Below are 20086 nucleotides of genomic sequence, written 5' to 3'. Positions count from 1 at the left end.
TTTAAATATATATAATATTTAATATTATACGGTTCACGGTCCACTCAGTACCACGCTGCTCATGGGCCATGGCCTACAAGTGGGCCGCGGTCCATATGTGGGGAACCGCTGTATTATATTATAACTCGAAATTCCCTTTATAAAAATTAAAAAATTAAATTATGATTTTAAAATCTGAAAAAAAATTTCAACTTAGGTATTTCGTATTTTACCACTTTTTACTATCTTCTATATGTCCATATCTAAACTTGATAACTAGTAACTAGAGACAAACAGTGTCAACCTATGCATGTCTCGTTTCGTGAAGACCATTTTTTTTTACGGAGAATAATATTCAAAAAATACAAAGGTCTTGTTAAAAAATAAAATTAAAATAGTAGATAGACGAACAATTTTATCGAGTTTTTTTATGATAAAAACTACAATTTTATTAATATAGTGTTTTTGAAAAATGGTTTAAGTATGTAAAATATTAATATTTAAAAATATTCATATGTAATTCTTTTAAAAATTAAAATATAGTAAAAATCCGACGAGATAATGTTCTTAACTTAAAGTTTTATAATATGTTATTTCAATCCAATATTTGAGCTAAACACATACAATCGGAGCAACTAAACTACGTGGACATATATTTTATACATATGTTATATGTAGGGCTCGGAAGTTAGTAGGAGGAAGTAGAGAAGTAGGAATTGCATATTGATCTGTATGCTCTCAATTTATAGCAGACATAGCTAGAAATATGAAGTATACAATGGCAAGTTAAAAAATGGAAAATTAAAAATACATATTTTGCCAATTTTAGCTAAAAAAGTGCATATTTCATTGATTTTATACGCATATTATGCATATTTCATATTTTTTTTGACATTACGACGGCGCGGCGGATATTTGTCACATATATAGCAGCGATAATAGTTATTATAAATAATAATTATTCACATTTTAATTTTCATTATTTTGTGTATGAATTTGAATTTACTGGATCACATAAATAACAAAAAATTTTATTATTATACCATACATTATTATTTTATTTCAGTCAGAAAATAGTCAACTAATGAACTAAACAATATTCATTGTTATGTACCTATATTTGATCTATGACTAAATAGGTATTTATAAGTACACTAAAGTTTTTTTTTTAATTAATATAATTTACATAATTATACGAAATATTTAATACAAAAATTTAATAAAAATTAGGACCCGAGATCTCACTGACACAAATTAGGCTGATGGCTGAGGTTGCTTTTGTGGCTTAGTGAACATAACCTGTCTGATACTAGTGACACTGCCACTAAGTGACAGACGTGTATACAAGGGGTTTTTGGGGGTTTACCCCCCCCCCCGGTTAACCTAACTGTCGTATGCGTCACGCGATGATTTAACGTATAGAATAGGTATCTCGGTATCCAATTCCCAAACTGTCAAACAAGTAGTATCGATAACCTGTAGTAAGTGCTTACACAACAATCCTTTGGTGACCACGATAACGAGTACTACGCAAAGGACAATTTAATAAGACCTCGCAGGGTTTATACGTTATAACTCTAAGGTTGCTTTACTCTCAAACAGCTGACCACGATAACGAGTACTGGAAGAGAAATAAAGTACTATAGTGTCTTGCTATTTTCTATTAAAGTGTTTCCTCGCCACAAACGAGTTGGTGCGTATCTCGATATGAGAATAAAAACAAATAGTTATATTAATCGAAATAAAATAAATATATAATAGCACAACGAAATAATTAAAGATATTAAAATAAAACAGTTGTCAGCCGTAACACATCACGACTGCCCGATCGCTCCGTTCTTGTCGTCGCCGTCGACAATTTAATTATTAATTTTTGTTGAATCGGCATTTGTTGACTACCGCTCCGTATATGAAATAATGTTTTGTTATATATACAACATTACAACATATCCTAACCCCCGAAATAATTTCGAGTAATGAGGAAAAAATTGTTTTATTAATTCGTGAACAATTTGTATTGCTAAATTTTGTAAACCCCCAGAAAATTTTTTTGTGTACGCGCCTGCTAAGTGGCAATAAGGCCGTAATTGAAAACAAATTTCGGGGGTCCAACTTTTTTTTTAGTATAAATACTGAAAATGGTATAGTCAATAAACAATATTCACTAATAAAGTAATAAAATGTTTCTATTTTTAAAAATTTCGGTGGAGGGGGGTCCGGACTCCTGGACCCTCTCTTAGTTGTGGCCTAGAGTGGCAAGTCCAAATAATAACAATTTGTGTTCAATCTTTAACCAATTTAAGTTCTACACATACCTTTAAAAGTAAAATTACTTACCTACTATCCAAAAATTATTTTTCAAAAGTATTACCTAGCTACCTATAGCCTACAGGTACCTAACATATTCATATTAAATGTAATAATTAATTTAAAAATATTTATATTATTCTTTAAGTAGTAAGTATAAGTAAACACTGTTTTAAGATTTAAACTTGTACAATCTGATCATTATTCATTAATGTCGTATACTGGCTTGTAAGATAATATACTCAAATTATTATCATTAAATAATGAGTATTTTACTTAATAATTGAGTATAGATTATTACATTGTATTATACTCTTTACATTTATTGAACATTGTTTACATTATATGTACTTTGCAAAATCTATGAAGTGGACGAAAAAAGCAATTTTTTCAAAAAAATGTATTTATACTTAATAATTATTTTATACACTCAATAAAATAATGAAAATGTAAATATTAAGTAAACAACTTTTTATGATATGTATGTTTGTTGTCAGACTAGTTAAATTGACTTTTTCTTTAAAAATTATTTAACAACAATATAGTGTAAAATAATGTCCATTTTGAACAATTTTAGTTGTTACTTACATATATTTATTTGATTTATTTAAAAAAATATAAAGAAATACTATATTATTAATTATAATATAAGTCTTGAACTTTTGAAGTATAATTGAATTAACATTTATTGACTTATATAAGATTTTAATTAGTATGTAAAAAGAAATATTTTTAAAATAATCAATAATTCTAATATTTTTTTAATGCAATAATAGTGTAATAATAGCTGCTCTGTTGATTTAATTTCTCTGCTAGCTTTTAATATACTTAGTAGGTTGATGGTCAACTATTCTATCATAAATTGTAATGTAAAAGAAAAAAATATATAATTCTAAGTAAATTCTTGACAATATTTTTAAAATTTAATAATCAGTGTGATTAATCATATATATTATTTATACATTATTTAGTATTTTACATATTTAATTAATTAATACATTGTTTATATTAGTTAAAATTTAAAAATCAGAAAAAATAAATATTCTATAGAAAATTAGAACGGTCTTATATAATATAATTTTTAATTTTAACTACAACTCGTGTAAAATTTAAAAATTAGAATTAGATGAAAACAGTGGTTATAAAGTATATATTAAAACTCATTTTAGAAGAGATTCATCATATCTATTATACCAGTAATCACTGAAATACATTGAGTACTAATCACCAATAACAATAAATATAATTTTTTAAACCAATTTTATTCAATAGAATATAATAATTTCACAACAACGAAAATAAAAAGGTAAAATACCTCAAAGAAATTAACATCATTCTCTTACAAATTATTATGCTGATAATCTAATATACTTGGATTCCCATTTTGAAATACGACAATAATATTTTATCTATCAATAATGTTTATAATAAAATAATAAATACTATTACTACATATTAAAATGTTAACATGACTTTAATTTAATGGGAATTGAACAACTATTTTCTACATATTTTTACCATATTAAAAAAAATACAGTAGTTATATTTTTATTCATAATGGAATGTACAAGGTGAACCAATGAAGAATGAACATAGAAGATTTTGGATAATCTACGGTTAAAATATTCATCTGCAACATATTGTAATTTTTTTTTTTAATATTAATTAAATCACTATATCACAGGTTATTGTATATATCGTTGGCGTCGAAGCTTTAAAATAATAATTATATTACTACATTTTGTTTGAAGTAATAGAAGTACGGTTTTGTTTAATCACATAATCATTGTAAGACATAAACTTTTAATAGAATATAATACATTATTGATTCTCTTAAAAATGTTGATAATTTAGAGTTAAATTCTTTACAAATTAGGCCAACTATATACAAATTATTAAATAGTGGTTAAAAGAAATGTTTAAAAAAATAATGTAGACATTTTTTACTTACACAAAAGTATTTATTTTGGACGGGAATCTCTTGGGTAAAACTCAGCTAACGTTGCTGCTGGAACTCTCTTTAACATTTCCTTAGGGAAAATACGTAGTAACTGCCATCCAATGTCCAAAGATTCAAATACTGTACGATTTTCATAGTTACCTAATAAAAAAAAATAATGGCATATTATTACAATAATTATCATTAAGATTTATTTAAAGTTAAACTTTTTACCTTGAGTAATAAAATTTTTTTCAAACTTAGTTAAAAACTCAAGGTACAGAAGATCATCTGGAGTTAATGCCTCTTCTCCCACAACAGCTTTCATTGCTTGTACATCCTTACCAATTGCATAGCAAGCATACTAAAAAATATATGAATTTATAGAAATATATATAATTTAATTAATTTACACTTGAAGTATGAAAATGTTGAACTTACCAACTGATTTGATACATCAGAATGATCTTTGCGAGTCATTCCTTCACCAATAGCAGATTTCATCAATCTACTAAGGGATGGCAATACATTTATTGGTGGATATATTTGACGATTGTGCAATTGACGATCAACATAAATTTGACCTTCAGTAATGTAACCCGTTAAATCAGGAATTGGATGAGTAATATCTAGATTTAGACATAAATTATAAGTTATAATTTAAAACAATTATATAAATCCTTATGTTACCATCGTTAGGCATAGTTAAAATAGGTATTTGTGTGATAGAACCATTTCTTCCTTCTACACGCCCAGCCCGTTCATAAATTGTAGCTAAATCCGTGTACATGTAACCAGGGAAACCACGACGCCCGGGTACTTCTTCACGAGCAGCAGAAACTTCTCTTAAAGCTTCAGCATATGAACTCATGTCAGTTAATATAACTAAGACATGCTTTTCACACTGATAAGCTAAAAATTCAGCAGCAGTTAAAGCAAGTCGTGGTGTAATGATACGTTCAATAGTAGGATCATTAGCCAAATTCAAGAACAAACAAACATTCTCCATTGAGCCATTTTCCTAAAAAAAAAAATACATAAATAAACATAACGTCATAAGCAATTAAATATAATTAAAATTATAAAAATACACAGTATAAATTATTAAAAATTGTACAAATTTTTAAAAGATAAAATAATTTACATTACACTTAAAACACAATTTATAGACATCATTTTTAAAATTTAATTGAAATATATTTTAACATTCAACAATTTTACCTCAAAATCTTGTTTAAAGAATCTAGCAGTTTCCATATTAACACCCATAGCAGCAAATACTATGGCAAAATTGTCTTCGTGATCATCAAGAACAGATTTACCAGGTTGTTTAACTAGACCAGCTTGTCTACAAATTTGAGCAGCAATCTAAATGGTATATCAAAATTATAAATAGTAATATTTTATTCAAATATTCATCACTCAATAAAATATATATTATACCTCATTATGAGGTAAACCTGCAGCCGAAAATATTGGAATTTTTTGTCCACGAGCAATAGAGTTCATAATATCAATAGCTGAAATACCAGTTTGAATCATTTCTTGAGGATAGGTTCTAGAGTATGGGTTAATAGGTTGACCTTGAATATCTAAATAATCTTCAGCCAAAATAGGGGGTCCTTTATCTATTGGTTTTCCACTGCCATTGAAAACGCGTCCCAACATGTCTTCAGATACAGGTGTACGTAAAATATCTCCAGTAAATTCACATAGGGTATGCTTGGCATCAATACCTGATGTACCTTCAAACACCTTAAATGACACTTTTAGCTATAAATTTGCCCTAGACTGAATAATTGAATGTAAGCATTATACATACCTGAACCACAGCTTTAGAACCAGATACCTCAAGCACTTGGCCAGATCGTAGTGTACCATCATGTAATCTCAATTGCACAATTTCAGCATACTTAGGAAATTTAACCTCATCCAAGATCACCAAAGGTCCATTTACACCAGAAACAGTTTTATATGCTAAAAAAAAATGAAATGATGTCAGTTCAAAACAATTATCAATGTAAATAACCACGCCCACAATAGCTTTTACATCGATCTGTTGAGTATTTTTCTAAAACAATGTTAAAATAAGATGTTCATAAAACAGCAATAAAAACAATTTAAATAAAAACCACAAGAATACTAAATTAACTTTAAAACAACACTATATACAAATAACCTAACTTTATAATAAGTTAAACATAAACATACAAAACTATTAATAAATTTGACTAGAAATAATATTTTCACAGGTAAATGATGTATAGTATAAAAATATTTTTAAATTCGGAATCATATAGAAGTAGAAAAACTAATTAATTAACAAACATTAATTGACGTATTGTAAGTATTCATTTAGAATACACAATGCCGATCACCAAAAAATTTAATATTTACAGTTGTTATTTAAGGTATAACAAAATTGATTACCCAAGGGTTGATTTAAACGTTTAATTAAGATTTAAGTAAGTGACAAATGCATTATAATATTTTAATATAGATTTTTGGGCACAGACACGCCCTAATTTGATTGGTATGTTATTATTAAACGTAGAATATACTTACTAAGCCTTGGCTGTGAAATAAAATCCCTCGACACAGCCAACACATGTTCCTTATGTGCTTGTTGGGCGTTCATCGTACCAAATGTCATCAGTTTCAATCCAAAACTTTAAAACTTAGAAAAAGTACGGCAAAACTATCAAGAAACAGGTTCGCTTCTAGATCGTTGATGTCGAATGCTGCAACATGAGATTTTCGCCCATAATATAGTCAGCTGTTTAATCGGAGTAATAAGTGTACAAGGCCTTTATCAAAACGACCGTACAGTGAACACCACCTTAGAAACCTAAGATATTATACATTTATGTGGAAATATTGTGTCATATAATTATTTTTGAATCAACGTTTGCATTGATTTTAAACATAAAAATAATAATTATTATTATTTATTTCATTAAATTTGTTTGATTCTTGACGAACTTGTCGATTTGAATTTCTTTTTTTACTTAAGTTTAAAAATATCATTTAATATCGCTTAATGCCTGCACTGTACACTATCTTGTGTACATCACATACCTGCAGGAATCTTTATGAATATTGTAATAAAGTTATCACAAATCACAATAACAAAATTCAGATTTATTGTGTATTTGTGTTGTGCTCATAACATTTTGTTGTGGTTTTGTAGTCGTCGTACCTCTTTTGACAGCAGGTTTATTGAATTAAAATGATTTGAAATAACAAAATACGTTCTCAGAAAGAAATTACGCAGACTATAATTTTCAAATGCTCGCTCCGTCTTTGGACACTTTATCCAAAAATATGGAATGTGAAGAGCAGTCTTCAATCAGTTTGTTGGACATTGTAATTAAATGGAATGGTAACGATTACGATGTAAAAAATTTAAATACAAACAGTGATGTGAAAACGTTGAAAGAAGAAATATTTAAATGTACTGGCGTGAGACCAGAAAGACAAAAACTTATCAACTTAAGAATTTCAGGTGAATATATGTGAATATTTTTATTTTTTAATAAATTTGTTAGGTGTATCAACACTTAGGTATTCATTTTTCTTCAATATATTATTATTCTTTTATACATGAAATTGTAAGAAAAATGAAATTAATGTAATGTATGGATAATTTCTTGTTAATTATTCTATCAATAATTTTTTAACTAAGTACTCTAAATTTATAAAGTATAAATTATTATTTTTTTTTTTTAGGTTGGTTTTCATTATTTCATTATATTTTTGGAAATGTATTTCAAGATTGCTTAGGTAGAACAGACACATTATAAATTGGTATAAACATTAAAGTTTTTAATTTAAATTATAGAGTTATTATAATATCTTATGCACATATAATATATATGTATTAATATATATTATATGCAGTTACAAACAGTGTAATACTATTATAATTATTTTATAGGTAGGTACTTATATTAATTAGTAATAACCTCTGATTATTATTTTATCATAATTTCAAAATACATACAATGTAAAAGTAAATTTATAATATATAATATAAAGCCAGGCTCAAAATATAAATGTTTTTGAAAATCACTAACTAGTTATAACTTGTATCCTTTTATTTTCAATACAAAAATTATTGTAACTGAAACCAAAGAATTTATAAAACCATTCATTAATCAAAATGTTAAAACTAATATTGATTTCTTCCAAATTTTTTAACTAAAATTGAAATATTATTTTAGTTAAAATAAGTATTTTTATACAATTAGAATGATATAAAAAAAAAAATTCTCAAAACAAGCCAAATTGACATTTTTCAAAAATTGATCTTAAAACCTAGAACAAATCCTAATTATTTCAAAGGACATTCTCAAAATCAAAACCATTTTAAAATGAAACATTTTCAACCCTTACTTTAAAGCAGTTGTTACCTTTTTATATCAGAATATACATTTCAATATTGTCACAAACCACTTGACCAAATAATCTTTTTATTTTATTTATTTATGGAGTTTTCTATAAAAAATTATATATTTATGAAAATAAAAAGCAACTAATACTTCAAAGTACAAAAAAAAATGTATGCAATTGTTATTTTTTGTTTTATTTTTCAAATGACAGTCAATATTTATAATACTGACTAATATTAAATAAACTAAGTAATAGTCAATGTAAATAATAATTATAAAAATGTAAAAAGTGAAATTTGCTTTATATAATATCATCTATAAATTTTTTGCATATCACTGGTTATGAAATCTGGCCTCGAAGTTAAAATTAATCCATATTAAACTAATTGCTTAAACCTATCCAAACAGTATTATTGTTGATATTATGATAATCTTAAAACAGTTTGAATTTTTAAAAAAATATACTGACCTTACAAATATTTTAATCAGCTTTGAGATAAGAAAAATTATTGTTACATTTAGTAGGTTTTATCCTAAAAATAATATTTCACCCAAACCATGAATAACACCTGTTGCTAGTATCTTAACATTATCATACCTAAAATCAAAAACAAATTATTACAAAAAGATTTTTCAATACAGTTTATCAAAGGTATAATAGATAATCTGAGAATGGTCCTTTAAAATTATCTATACTATATAGTCAAAAGTGGCAACACCCAATCTCTTAACATTATTTTACTAATCTCTCAATGAACAATCATTTAATTAAGAGACATGAAACTACTTAGTTTCAGTCCTTAATTATTATTCACTATTTATCACTACTTTATAGGTTTGTTATGTAATTTTATTGTATCATGTATATTTGATGTTTTAATTGGGGTCTGGATTTATAGGTTTTAAATGCAGTTTTATAAGAGTAGAAAATGTGAGCAACTTTTTTAACACAGGGTTAATAGGAATAAGTTATTTTGTAAATGGATATTTGTATTATTTATTTTATAATATTTATGGGGTTAAGAAATAAAAAAAAAAATTAAAACACAAGTTTACTTTTTGTAAAAAAATAAAAATAATAATAAAAATTTGCATGTTAAATCATATTTTAATATTTATTGATTATTTTTGTATAAAATACTAATTTTCTAATTTGTAAAAGAATACAAATATAATATTTTTAGGTTTTTTCTTATTTATAAGCATCATATTTCAACTTTCTTTGAACCTAGAAATCACTTAAGTTATATATAAAAGTTGATATACTAACTAATTATTATTCTTTACCTTGAGTGATTTCCAATATCAATTTGCCTTGTTTTATTAGTTTTATGCTAATTTATAAAATTCTAATTTTATTTTAGGTAAAATGGCTCCAGATGAATGTTTGTTGAATACAATAAATATTAAATCAGGTACTAAAATTATGATGGTTGGTTCAAAGGAAGAAGATATTGCAGAAGCTAGTGTGGTTCCACCTAAAAGAGAAAAAGGCAGAAAATGTAAAAGCTATGATTCAGAAGAGTTTGATGAAGAACGTGTTGATAAAATGGAAATACATTTAGCTAAAGTTCAAAATAGGGTTGATAATTATGAAGTAATTTAAATTGTTTTTAGTAAATATTTTATAAATGTTTAACAAATATTTGTGTATTATTTTAATAGATTAAAATGCTCAATGATCCTAGACCTGGTAAAAAACTTTTGGTTCTTGATATTGATTATACTCTGTTTGATCACAGATCAGCAGCAGAAAGTGGAATAGAACTTATGAGACCATATTTACATGATTTTTTAGAATCTGCCTATGAAGTAAATTTTTTTTGTTTTTACTATTTTTTAATTCCTTATTTTGAAATTAATAGTATTTTGATTTATATAGCATTATGATATCGTAATTTGGTCAGCAACTGATATGCGTTGGATAGAACGTAAAATGGCTGTTTTAAATGTAGCCAATAATGCTGCATATAAAATAATGTTTTACTTAGATAATGCTGCAATGATTACTGTACATACTCCTAAGTATGGAGTGGTTTCTGTAAGTTTAATTATAATTTATATTATTAAAATTAATATTTTTTAACTTGTATATTTTTTATATTATCAAAGGTAAAACCATTAGGTGTAATATGGGGTAAGTTTCCAGAAAACTATAATAAACATAATACAATTATGTTTGATGATATCCGTCGAAATTTTTTGATGAATCCAAAAAATGGTCTGAAGATTCGTCCATTCAGAGAAGCCCATCTGAATTGGGAAATGGACAAAGAGTTATTACATTTGTCTGTGTATTTATATGAAATTGCCAAAGTTGATGATTTTTCCAAACTTAATCACAGAAATTGGGAGAAATTTATTAAGAAAGCACAATATAAAAAAGAAAAACGACATAAAAGAGATAGAACTGACAACAATGAACCTAAACCGCCTGATTCTCAACCGAAATTGTGATGTATCTAATGATAATATGTATTTATATATTTTGAACTAAATAAGAAAATTTTATTGTACAGCTAATTTTTTTATGATAATTTAATACAATATATTTAATTTGGCTGATATATTTTATTATGCCTCACCAAGTGGAATGGTTATTGAATTTTCACCTTCATATAATGTAATATCAATATTTTTTTAATAGTTAATGGTGTTTGATGTCAAACTTATTTGGTTTATGCCAAAAATTGATAAAAGAAAATACCCCTTTTTATGATTCATTACTGTTTTACTTTCTTGGACTTTTAACTTGATGTTTTTACTATAAATCCTTATTATCGTCCAAAATATAAATTACTGGTATATAATATTGTATAAATAAATGTTCAGAAATAAAAATATTTAAAAAACAAACAATATTCAAATATTGATTATTTATTTTAACTAATGTATTACAATTACATGAGAGCATTAAGAACATATCAAATTTTTATTATTTTTACAAATAAAATTATTTTTTTATGCGTAAATCAATGGTAAAGTTGAATTTTTTTTATTGTGTCTACATTAATATCCTTTTTTGATACGTGCAACTATAGTATTATGTTTTACAAGAAATTTATATTAAATACATTTAATTTGCTTTTATAAACACAGAAATACAGTATCCTTCTCATTTGATGATGATAACATTTCAAAATATTTAATTTAAGTGGTTTTTTTGTAATCGATAGGCATGTTGTCTATTATTTGACATACATATTATTCCGGGTAATCCTCCAAGGCGTTTAAAACGCAACTGGTTTAGAGTTATGCTAACTTAATATATATAAAAAAAAAAACAGATACATAAATAGTCGTATATATATATAAAAATTAATATATAACCTCAATATTTAAGTGTCATCACTGGCTTTTATCAAGCCTTTTCGTGTATTATATTATCTCAGCTAATACTCTTATTGTACCCATGAGGTACAGATTGTGTATATAATAGTAAAGAATAAAAAAAAAAAATATTATTTTAGTATATAAATTATATAGAGAGCGCTAATATCATTCGGTTTATTTAACCCTTTGCACTCCTCGCTCGCGTAACATTTTCGGCTCATAGATTTTGCACTCGATGCCAGTCCATTATACCTTAGTCCGTGATTTTACTAAAGAAATCAATGATATGTTTTTCTAAATCCAAATTGATAATAATCAATTGATCAATTGTAAGCTGTTCAGTAATAAAAAAATATTTTTTCATTATTTGTTGTCATAGGCGCAAATAGGGGGGGGGGCGCTTAGGGGGTGTTAGCACCCTCAAATACTTTTTTATAATATTACAATCAGTAGCTATTCAACGCTATGCCTGGAAAATGTAGAGCTTAAGCACTCTCAGATTTTATATTGAAACTACGCCTATGTTTTTTGTACTTAAATGCACTTCGACCATTCGATTTTAACATTTTCTAAATGTAGGTAAATCGACACTTTAAAAATAATTTGGAAATGTATTAAGTAACGACCACAGAATATAGGTGTATCTCTGACATAATTTGCCTATAAGTCTTTCCGGTACTTCGGAATTAAGAAGGTTTTAGTTTGTGAAATATAACTGTCTTAATACAGGTAGGCCGTATCGCATCAAGTTAATAATGGTTATAACTTAACAAATTTAAAATTTATTTGGTTAATTCATACTTAAAAGAATTTAGAATTGAGGCATTTTATGATTTCTAAACTACAAAATAAATGATTTAAATCTAAAATATAAAAAGGTAGACAAGTAAGTACTGTTTTGCTGTTTATTAGTATATTATTATATTACACATCTAGTGGGTTACTATTACGGTGTCAGTGTATTAAAGATTTTTTTATTTAATTTTTATACCTTAGTTATAAATAGAAAAGTTTTAATGAATTTCTAACTTCAAAATATTTAATTTTTTATACGATTTAATTGACTTCAAATGCGTATTAAAAAAATTGTTGTTATTTAGTATTTGTGTAGAAAGCTATTAGAACAGCTTTTGGTAATATCTTAAAAAACACTTTCAAGAATTTTTACATAAAGAATAATTTTTTATTGATATTTGCTGAAAAAAAAACGAGTCAGTTAGGCCCGTGATAACAGTCAGATTTAATTTACGGTCTTAGAAGTTGGTCACTGGATAACCACCATGTATAACCATAGAACACTGGTATAACCTACTTTACTTATCATTTTAGGACAAGTGCTTATCTCTCCATATTTTCTTTGTTCATGGTATATTGGTGTAAACAAATCTTATCATTTTTATCATCTTTTGAAAAATAATGCACAAATTCACAAATAACGACAATCATGAATTAAGAGTTTTTGGAAGTTACAGTTACAACTTGTAAGTATTTCAACTACGATACAAGTAAAATACTCAACATTTGATACTTTTGAATTTTTATGTACTAAGTAGTGACTTGATAATTTGCTGTTGTGCGTCAAAATTTTAAATGTTCTCCATTTAATAAAATCTTTACTTGGATTTTTTTAAATTTATTTATAAATGTCGGACCCATCAGATTTTGAAAGTATTATTTCAGACATAATTGTCTCTCCGTGCAGTTTTGACAGTAATGTCGACAAACCTGGAACTGTGAATGATGATAATTTAGAATCAACAATATCGTTAACCAACAATGTAGTAATAAACACAACGAATGTTGATGGTACGACCACTTATGATTCATCTCAACATGACATATCTCTTACGGATAGCGATCATAGTTTATTGGAAGTCCCAAAGCAATTGAATGCCTCTTCTCCTTCCAGTGTTTGCTCAACAAGACCACTTGAATGGGATAGTGGAGCCGATGTGGGATATGATATTACATCTCAACAACAGAGTCAAGATATGAGTACAATTGAAAGAATTGCAGTGAGTAGCCTCGTTTATAATACAAATTCAACCCCGATTGTTAATCAAAACCAAATAATCCGTCCCAAAACCAAAAGTAATTCATTGGTTAATCTGAATGAAATAGAATTATCCAGAGAAAAAAAATCTACTTCGTTAGATGTATTGAAATTTACAACTGAGAAGAGTGACACACTACCAAAATGCCGATCACCAATGGCTTCTTCACTTTCAGTGTCAACAGTAGTTCACAAATTAGAGTCTTTGAAAACAAAATGTATTAATAAATTAAATGAAAATGATGTTAGTTTGATTTTCAATCAACAAGAAAAAAGGTTTGAAAAATTGAGCATTAACTCCAACAAAGAACAAAAATCGACAGAGAGTAGTAAAGAGTCTAATAGTACCTTGGGAAGTGCTGATACCGCTGGATCTTGGGTGGCAAAAGAATTCCATGACTCAACAAATAATACTACTGATCGAGTAAATAGCTTTGAATATTTACCAGGCAATTCATATTATAATACTAGAAATGATGAACAAGAAGACTACTCAGATAAAGAAATTAAACAAAGTACTAAAATACTGGTTGATGCAATGAAACAAAATGGTTTAACAAATGAACTTCAAAGAAAAGAAATTTTTAAAGAAATTATTGAGAGTTTTTTAAAAAACTACGTTCAGAAAGACAAAAATAACAGTTCATCATTAAAAAGTTCATCAGATACTGATCATACTCCTCATACTCCAATTAGACAAGATTTTACTTCTCAAACATCTAATACTGCTAATACCATAGTCAACAATCCAACAAGTAAAATAATTTTTAATTGATTATTTAACATTTGTTTTATAAATGAAAGTTTTTAGATAATCATTCCAGCACAATTACATTTACATCACCAATAACTTCTTCGCGGTATGGTGATGATGTCGATTCTAAATATGATGAATCTTCTTTGAACTCTGGGCGGCACATAAATTTACAAAAGTGTAAAATAAAAAAATCATGTACCTCGATAAATGTAAGTGAATAACAAATTTTTTAAATATAAATGTTTAAGTTATATTATTATAATTTATGTTTTTTACTTTATGTAAGTACTTAAGTAACTAAAAATTAATATGATGGTTAACATTTTAACATTTGATAATTCCATCATACTTTGCATATAAATATTTACCAGTTACTATATAAAAAAACTAGTTTTTGTTTAAGATACCAATTTATACAAAAAACTGTTTTTAATTTTGTTTTTGTAAAACTTAAAAAAATAAGTAATGTATAAAATCTATATTTTTTTTTTTGGTCATATTTAGAATTATATAAAACATAATTAAAAAAATTGATATGTTAAAATAATTTTTTGATTTACTTAAATTTAAAAAAAATCAATTTTACAATTTTAATGTTTACTTGTGTAAAAGAAGAGACAATATTTTCAAATACTTTGAGATTTAGTCCCTTAAAATAATAAAATTAACAAATTAACATTTTTATTTAAAATGAAGATTAGAAATATTAAAGATAAAAATCTATAAATAAAAATAAATTGTTATCAAATTTTTCTAGATAGTATACTATCTATAATTATATAAATAACTATTTTTCGGGAAAAAGTTTTATTTTGGATTCAAAATAAACTAATTTTACAGTTATTATATAAAGTTTTTTTCAATATTTAGATAATAAAACGTTATGAATACTTTGGTTCATTTTAAATTTTACTTTTATCATGAAGTTACAGAAACAAAAGGATCAAAGTGTGCAATGTACAATCCAAGATAATTTAATAAACATAAATGAAAATGAAAATTTGAAACCTTCAGCATCTACAAAAAAAAATGCTGACTTAAAATCAAATCCAAAAAATAACACTCATAGTAAGTTTTATAACTAAGAAACTATGATTTTCTTACTGTAAATGAAAATAATTAATTAAGTATTTTATATTAGGTAAAACAAAGTACAATGATGTTAATAAGGATTTTAATAAACAAATGATTTGGTTTCATAAAAATTACATGAAAACTGAAAGAGAAAATCAAATGCTCTGGATCAACAGTCAGATATCTCACTTGAATAATTTGAAAAAGTTTGTTTTTAATTTACTATTTTCCTACTAGTATTAAATAATATTACAAATTTTTAATAATCAATATAACTGTAGGTATTTAGGTTTACTATTTAAATTTACAATATGATTTTATTTTATGAATAATTAAAAACGTTATTTATAAATTGTTGGAAATGAAATTTAATTCTTTTTTTAAATTTTATTTATTAAAACGATTTAAAATCTTATAGTAATGGGTTTAATAAGTACATTTGATTATTATTATTGGTAAATGTTAGAAAGTTAGTATTACAATACCACCTGAATGTAAATTTTACTCTATGAAGTATGTTTTGATATTCATAAACAAAATTATTGAATAAATATTTATTTGAAATATAGTTTAATACAATAATCATTTATATGTACTCGTACATTTAATTTTTAATTGCCCTATCATAAAACATAAACTATATTTAAAACTATACTTATTTAAATATGTTTACGGTGTGCTTATGTAAATGCATTTTTCCAAATAATTGAAAACAGGAAATATTAAATAACCATTACCTATATGATATTAATTAAATAATTGGCTTATAAATTCACGAAAAAATAAAATGTATTATATATATATCAGTTAAATTTTATAACTATTTTATTTTCTTGTATTGTGTTTTGTAATTGCTACTTAAGAGGATGCCATATGCGCATGTTAAGTCACCTTCTTACTTACAAACAACATAGCAAATTTGTAATCAGCATAATCAATTTTATATTGTTAACTTAAATACCAAAGTAAATTTCCTTATTATCAAACTTAAAGGTAAGAATATTATATAGGCCATCACATAGGCTTTTATTGATATATTTTTAAAATAAATTATAGTTATGTAAAATATTACAACTTTAAAATGCTCATAACTCATTTTAATATTATAATACTAATAAAACCTATGTAATAGCCTAGATAATATTCAGGTTTCATTATAGGTAAATTTATTCTAATAATAAACCTAACAACATAAAATGTATTCTACTGAACAACAATTTGATATTTTGTGTGTATATATGTAAGATGGAGAGAACATGTAATTATGGCATTATCTTTAAAATAATTAAAATTATGTTTTTATTAGGCTATTGAACACCCATGAAGAACTGAAAAAAGATTGGAATACATATAAGCAGAAACAAACAAATAGTAAATCTAAGTTAAGGTTAGAAATTTTACATATCATATTATAAATTAACATTTTTTTTATGTAGAAATATTACTTATTTTCATTATTAAGAGTAAATATCAACTTAAAAAATTTTTGCCACTAGTTTTGTAAAAATTTAAATTTTAGTTGTCATAAAATAAATTGGAATTGCGCTTAACTTTATTTTTTAATAATATCAATAGAATCTTGTGATAAAACCTTATATTAAATTATTAAGTTTTTTAAACCCGATAGCATTTTTTATAAACATTTAGAGAAAATAACAAAAATAGAAATTAAAATTAAAATTTCATATGTCTTTAAATAATTTAAAAAAATTCAAAAAACTTTAAAAATAATACCATTTAGAGTAAATTGTAATATAAACATTTAATAAAAATTACACAAGTACTTATGGTTATTCATTTTCAATTTTTTTTTTTTTTATAGTAAATTGTGTATACTACATAAACACATAAAAAAACGCATTGTAAATTCAATATATTATTTAGAATCAAAAATTTATAATGATAAAAATATTTTTTTTTCAATGACCAGATTATTTAATTTAATTTTTGAGATGATGAATATTTATTATTTACTATTATAGGAGTCACCAATTGTAGGTTATGTTAGTTTGTTTTAGATTATATATGAATAATTTTTTTTAATTTTGTAGAAGAAGACTTCCAATATCAAATTCAAGTTCTGATGTTACTACTTCAACTTACACAGATTCAACTATTTCTTCCAAACCAGTATCAGTCACATCAAGATCAAATGAAACTGATCTTGAATCTTCAGCTACAATTTGTGACCATGTACATTATAAAAAAGGAATCCTTGTAGACGAACCTAACTCTTTGAAAAAGTGTTGCGAGAAAATGCTTGATGGCATTAAAGATAAACAAAACAAGAAGACTAATAAATTTAAAACTGCATGGTCTCAAACTGAATCAATTCACGAGACAAAATTGAAAACTGATAGAACGCAAAACTCTCAGTCTGGTGTTAATTATACAGAATGTCAATTAAAACCAAGCAGCAGTAAAAGTTCTATAAGTTATGATATAATATTTAAGTCTACTTCAAGATGTTTAAAAGAAATAGATGCTGTATGGACTTATCAATGATAAAACATGTTAAAATAAATTAATAGATAAATTATTTCATTTCTTAGGTTAATGATCAAAAAAAAAAGCAGAAACATTCTATATCAGTAGCATGTCAAACAAATAAAATCCCATTTAAACCTAAATCTAGCTTACAGGTACTTGAAAAATTTTAATTATTTGACAATAGTATTTATTAATAGTTATTTTAAATAGATAGATATACTTTGACCAGCTAGAAAATGTACTAATTTTAAGCATCCTCAAGCTTCATCCATAGTGGAATTATTGGTTTTGGTGCCTGGGTGTCTCATAAGGATGCTCATAAGAATTTATTTTTGTTAAACAGCAACACTCTCTAGCTGGATAAAGTATTAATATTTATGTATTTAATAGTTTTAAGCTATTTATAGAAATCCTATCATAAGTACCTAATAAGTTTTGAAAATATTCAGATGAACTAATTTATATTTAATTGGAATCAATCAAATACAAATAACTTTAGTCAATATTTATTTGAATTAACATTTCTTATACTATTGTTGTTTAGTCTAAGAATACCTTTTAAATTTATAGGAATATTTAATAATAAATCGTCCAGATTACATTTGTCGAGCAGAAGAAAGGCAAAATATCTTAACTAACTTAGCTAGTTTAAGAGACAAACGCAAAGAATTAAAAAAAAATATGCTGATAACAAATAATAATGAAAATAAGGTTCCACCAAATCCATTAGGTAATTTATATTAGCTTTTTTTTCAACAAGAAATATAATTATTATTTTATTTAAGCTGTTAAGCGTGTAATGAGTCAAAGTGAAATGAGGAAGTTGACTGAAAATAAATATCGCAAGTGTCCTGAAGTCAAAAATAAAAAGATCGAAAAAAAACGGAAAGAGGAATATAAAACAAATAAAATGATGGCAAACATATTTAACAAGGTAAATGTTGGTTTAATTTTGATTTAAATAAAATTTGAATTGAAAATAAATAAAAAAAAATTGCAGAGACTTCAAAAAAAGACATTAAAAGGAAAAGTGGATTTATCCAACAGTGTAAGTGTTTGCAGTTTGTGAATATTATTGTATTATACAAATTATGATTTTTTTTTTTTGTGCATTTTTATTGGTTGTTTTTTAAATAGACAATTATTATTATGTATTCATTCTTATTCTTGTATTCTAATTATAATAAATTTAATGATAACATATTTTACTAAAATGTTTTGAGCAAATGACTAAAAGGTATTAAAAAAAATCTTATTATTGACTTTTATTAGCTATCAAACATTTTAATTTGTATTTAGGTAAATTAATATTTACTTAAAGGTATACAAGTTAAATACTTTTAACTAAGTTATAAAATGAGTTACTTTTTTTAAAAAGTAATTTCTAACTTAAGAGGACGTTGTATCCATTTGTGTTGTGCCCATTTTATACTTTTAGCTTTAATATTTGAGTTAATTTACCTATCATAATTCATAAAACTTAAAGGTAAGAATATTATTTAGATTCTAGAGCATCATTTAGTGTTTATTGATATTTCATATTAATAGTTATAGCTTTAAAAAAACATTACAACTTAACCGAGTAAATGTTCCTTTACCACTAATGATGTTGAACTAGTCTTATCTATGTTAAAAACTTCAAAATCTGCTGGTCCTGATGGTCTGCCAGGGGCGTTCCTTTATAACATAAATTCCGCATCTGCTTTCCGCTGTGGTTGATATTTCGTCGCTCCCTTGACATGGGAACTTTCCCATCTATGTTA

General features: G+C 25.2%; 3 protein-coding genes across 5 annotated transcripts; 2 read left to right on the top strand and 1 right to left on the bottom strand.

Annotated features, from left to right (window-relative positions):
* Window positions 1–3741: 3741 nt before the first annotated feature.
* On the bottom strand, window positions 3742–6987 carry LOC113550429 (V-type proton ATPase subunit B). Its single transcript, XM_026952249.1, has 9 exons — window positions 6791–6987; window positions 6048–6202; window positions 5669–5980; window positions 5447–5593; window positions 4916–5246; window positions 4667–4854; window positions 4460–4589; window positions 4238–4387; window positions 3742–3916 (listed from the first exon to the last, which is right to left on the bottom strand). Exons 1-8 carry the CDS (start codon window positions 6876–6878, stop codon window positions 4248–4250), a joined length of 1491 nt encoding a protein of 496 aa, XP_026808050.1. The 5' UTR covers window positions 6879–6987; the 3' UTR covers window positions 3742–3916; window positions 4238–4247.
* A 526-nt stretch (window positions 6988–7513) lies between these two features.
* Window positions 7514–11410, top strand: LOC113548026 (ubiquitin-like domain-containing CTD phosphatase 1). The gene is made up of 5 exons (XM_026948670.1): window positions 7514–7730; window positions 9981–10213; window positions 10282–10428; window positions 10499–10657; window positions 10729–11410. Exons 1-5 carry the CDS (start codon window positions 7514–7516, stop codon window positions 11071–11073), a joined length of 1101 nt encoding a protein of 366 aa, XP_026804471.1. The 3' UTR covers window positions 11074–11410.
* A 1962-nt stretch (window positions 11411–13372) lies between these two features.
* On the top strand, window positions 13373–19523 carry LOC113561041 (rho GTPase-activating protein gacU-like). Of its 3 annotated transcripts, none has more exons than XM_026967224.1 (10): window positions 13373–14757; window positions 14814–14968; window positions 15686–15827; window positions 15901–16039; window positions 17140–17220; window positions 17885–18320; window positions 18386–18475; window positions 18894–19053; window positions 19109–19257; window positions 19324–19523. In XM_026967224.1, exons 1-10 carry the CDS (start codon window positions 13593–13595, stop codon window positions 19390–19392), a joined length of 2586 nt encoding a protein of 861 aa, XP_026823025.1. In that variant the 5' UTR covers window positions 13373–13592; the 3' UTR covers window positions 19393–19523. The 3 variants fall into 3 exon arrangements, with proteins under 3 accessions (XP_026823025.1, XP_026823027.1, XP_026823026.1); XM_026967225.1 differs by having other exon boundaries at window positions 13593–14757; window positions 15692–15827; XM_026967226.1 differs by lacking the exons at window positions 18894–19053; window positions 19109–19257; window positions 19324–19523 and adding an exon at window positions 18534–18761.
* The last annotated feature ends 563 nt before the right edge of the window (window positions 19524–20086 follow it).

The sequence above is a fragment of the Rhopalosiphum maidis genome, chromosome 4 (genome assembly GCF_003676215.2).
Source record: "Rhopalosiphum maidis isolate BTI-1 chromosome 4, ASM367621v3, whole genome shotgun sequence".
Classification (NCBI taxonomy): Eukaryota; Metazoa; Arthropoda; class Insecta; order Hemiptera; family Aphididae; genus Rhopalosiphum; species Rhopalosiphum maidis.
Note: the sequence above shows the minus strand (reverse complement) of the source record. Positions and strands in the feature narration are given on the sequence as shown.

Excerpts from the sequence above, each read along its gene's own strand:
- LOC113550429 (XM_026952249.1), bottom strand. The coding sequence starts at position 6,878 with ATGACATTTGGTACGATGAACGCCCAACAAGCACATAAGGAACATGTG. Across the intron at positions 6,203-6,790 it reads TATTTCACAGCCAAGGCTTA|CATATAAAACTGTTTCTGGT; the intron begins GTAAGTATATTC and ends ATTTTTTTTTAG. Across the intron at positions 5,981-6,047 it reads GTTCTAAAGCTGTGGTTCAG|GTGTTTGAAGGTACATCAGG; the intron begins GTATGTATAATG and ends GTGTCATTTAAG.
- LOC113548026 (XM_026948670.1), top strand. The coding sequence starts at position 7,514 with ATGCTCGCTCCGTCTTTGGACACTTTATCCAAAAATATGGAATGTGAA. Across the intron at positions 10,429-10,498 it reads TTTTAGAATCTGCCTATGAA|CATTATGATATCGTAATTTG; the intron begins GTAAATTTTTTT and ends TGATTTATATAG. Across the intron at positions 10,658-10,728 it reads CTAAGTATGGAGTGGTTTCT|GTAAAACCATTAGGTGTAAT; the intron begins GTAAGTTTAATT and ends ATATTATCAAAG.
- LOC113561041 (XM_026967224.1), top strand. The coding sequence starts at position 13,593 with ATGTCGGACCCATCAGATTTTGAAAGTATTATTTCAGACATAATTGTC. Across the intron at positions 14,969-15,685 it reads AATCATGTACCTCGATAAAT|TTACAGAAACAAAAGGATCA; the intron begins GTAAGTGAATAA and ends TTTATCATGAAG. Across the intron at positions 18,476-18,893 it reads AACCTAAATCTAGCTTACAG|GAATATTTAATAATAAATCG; the intron begins GTACTTGAAAAA and ends TTAAATTTATAG.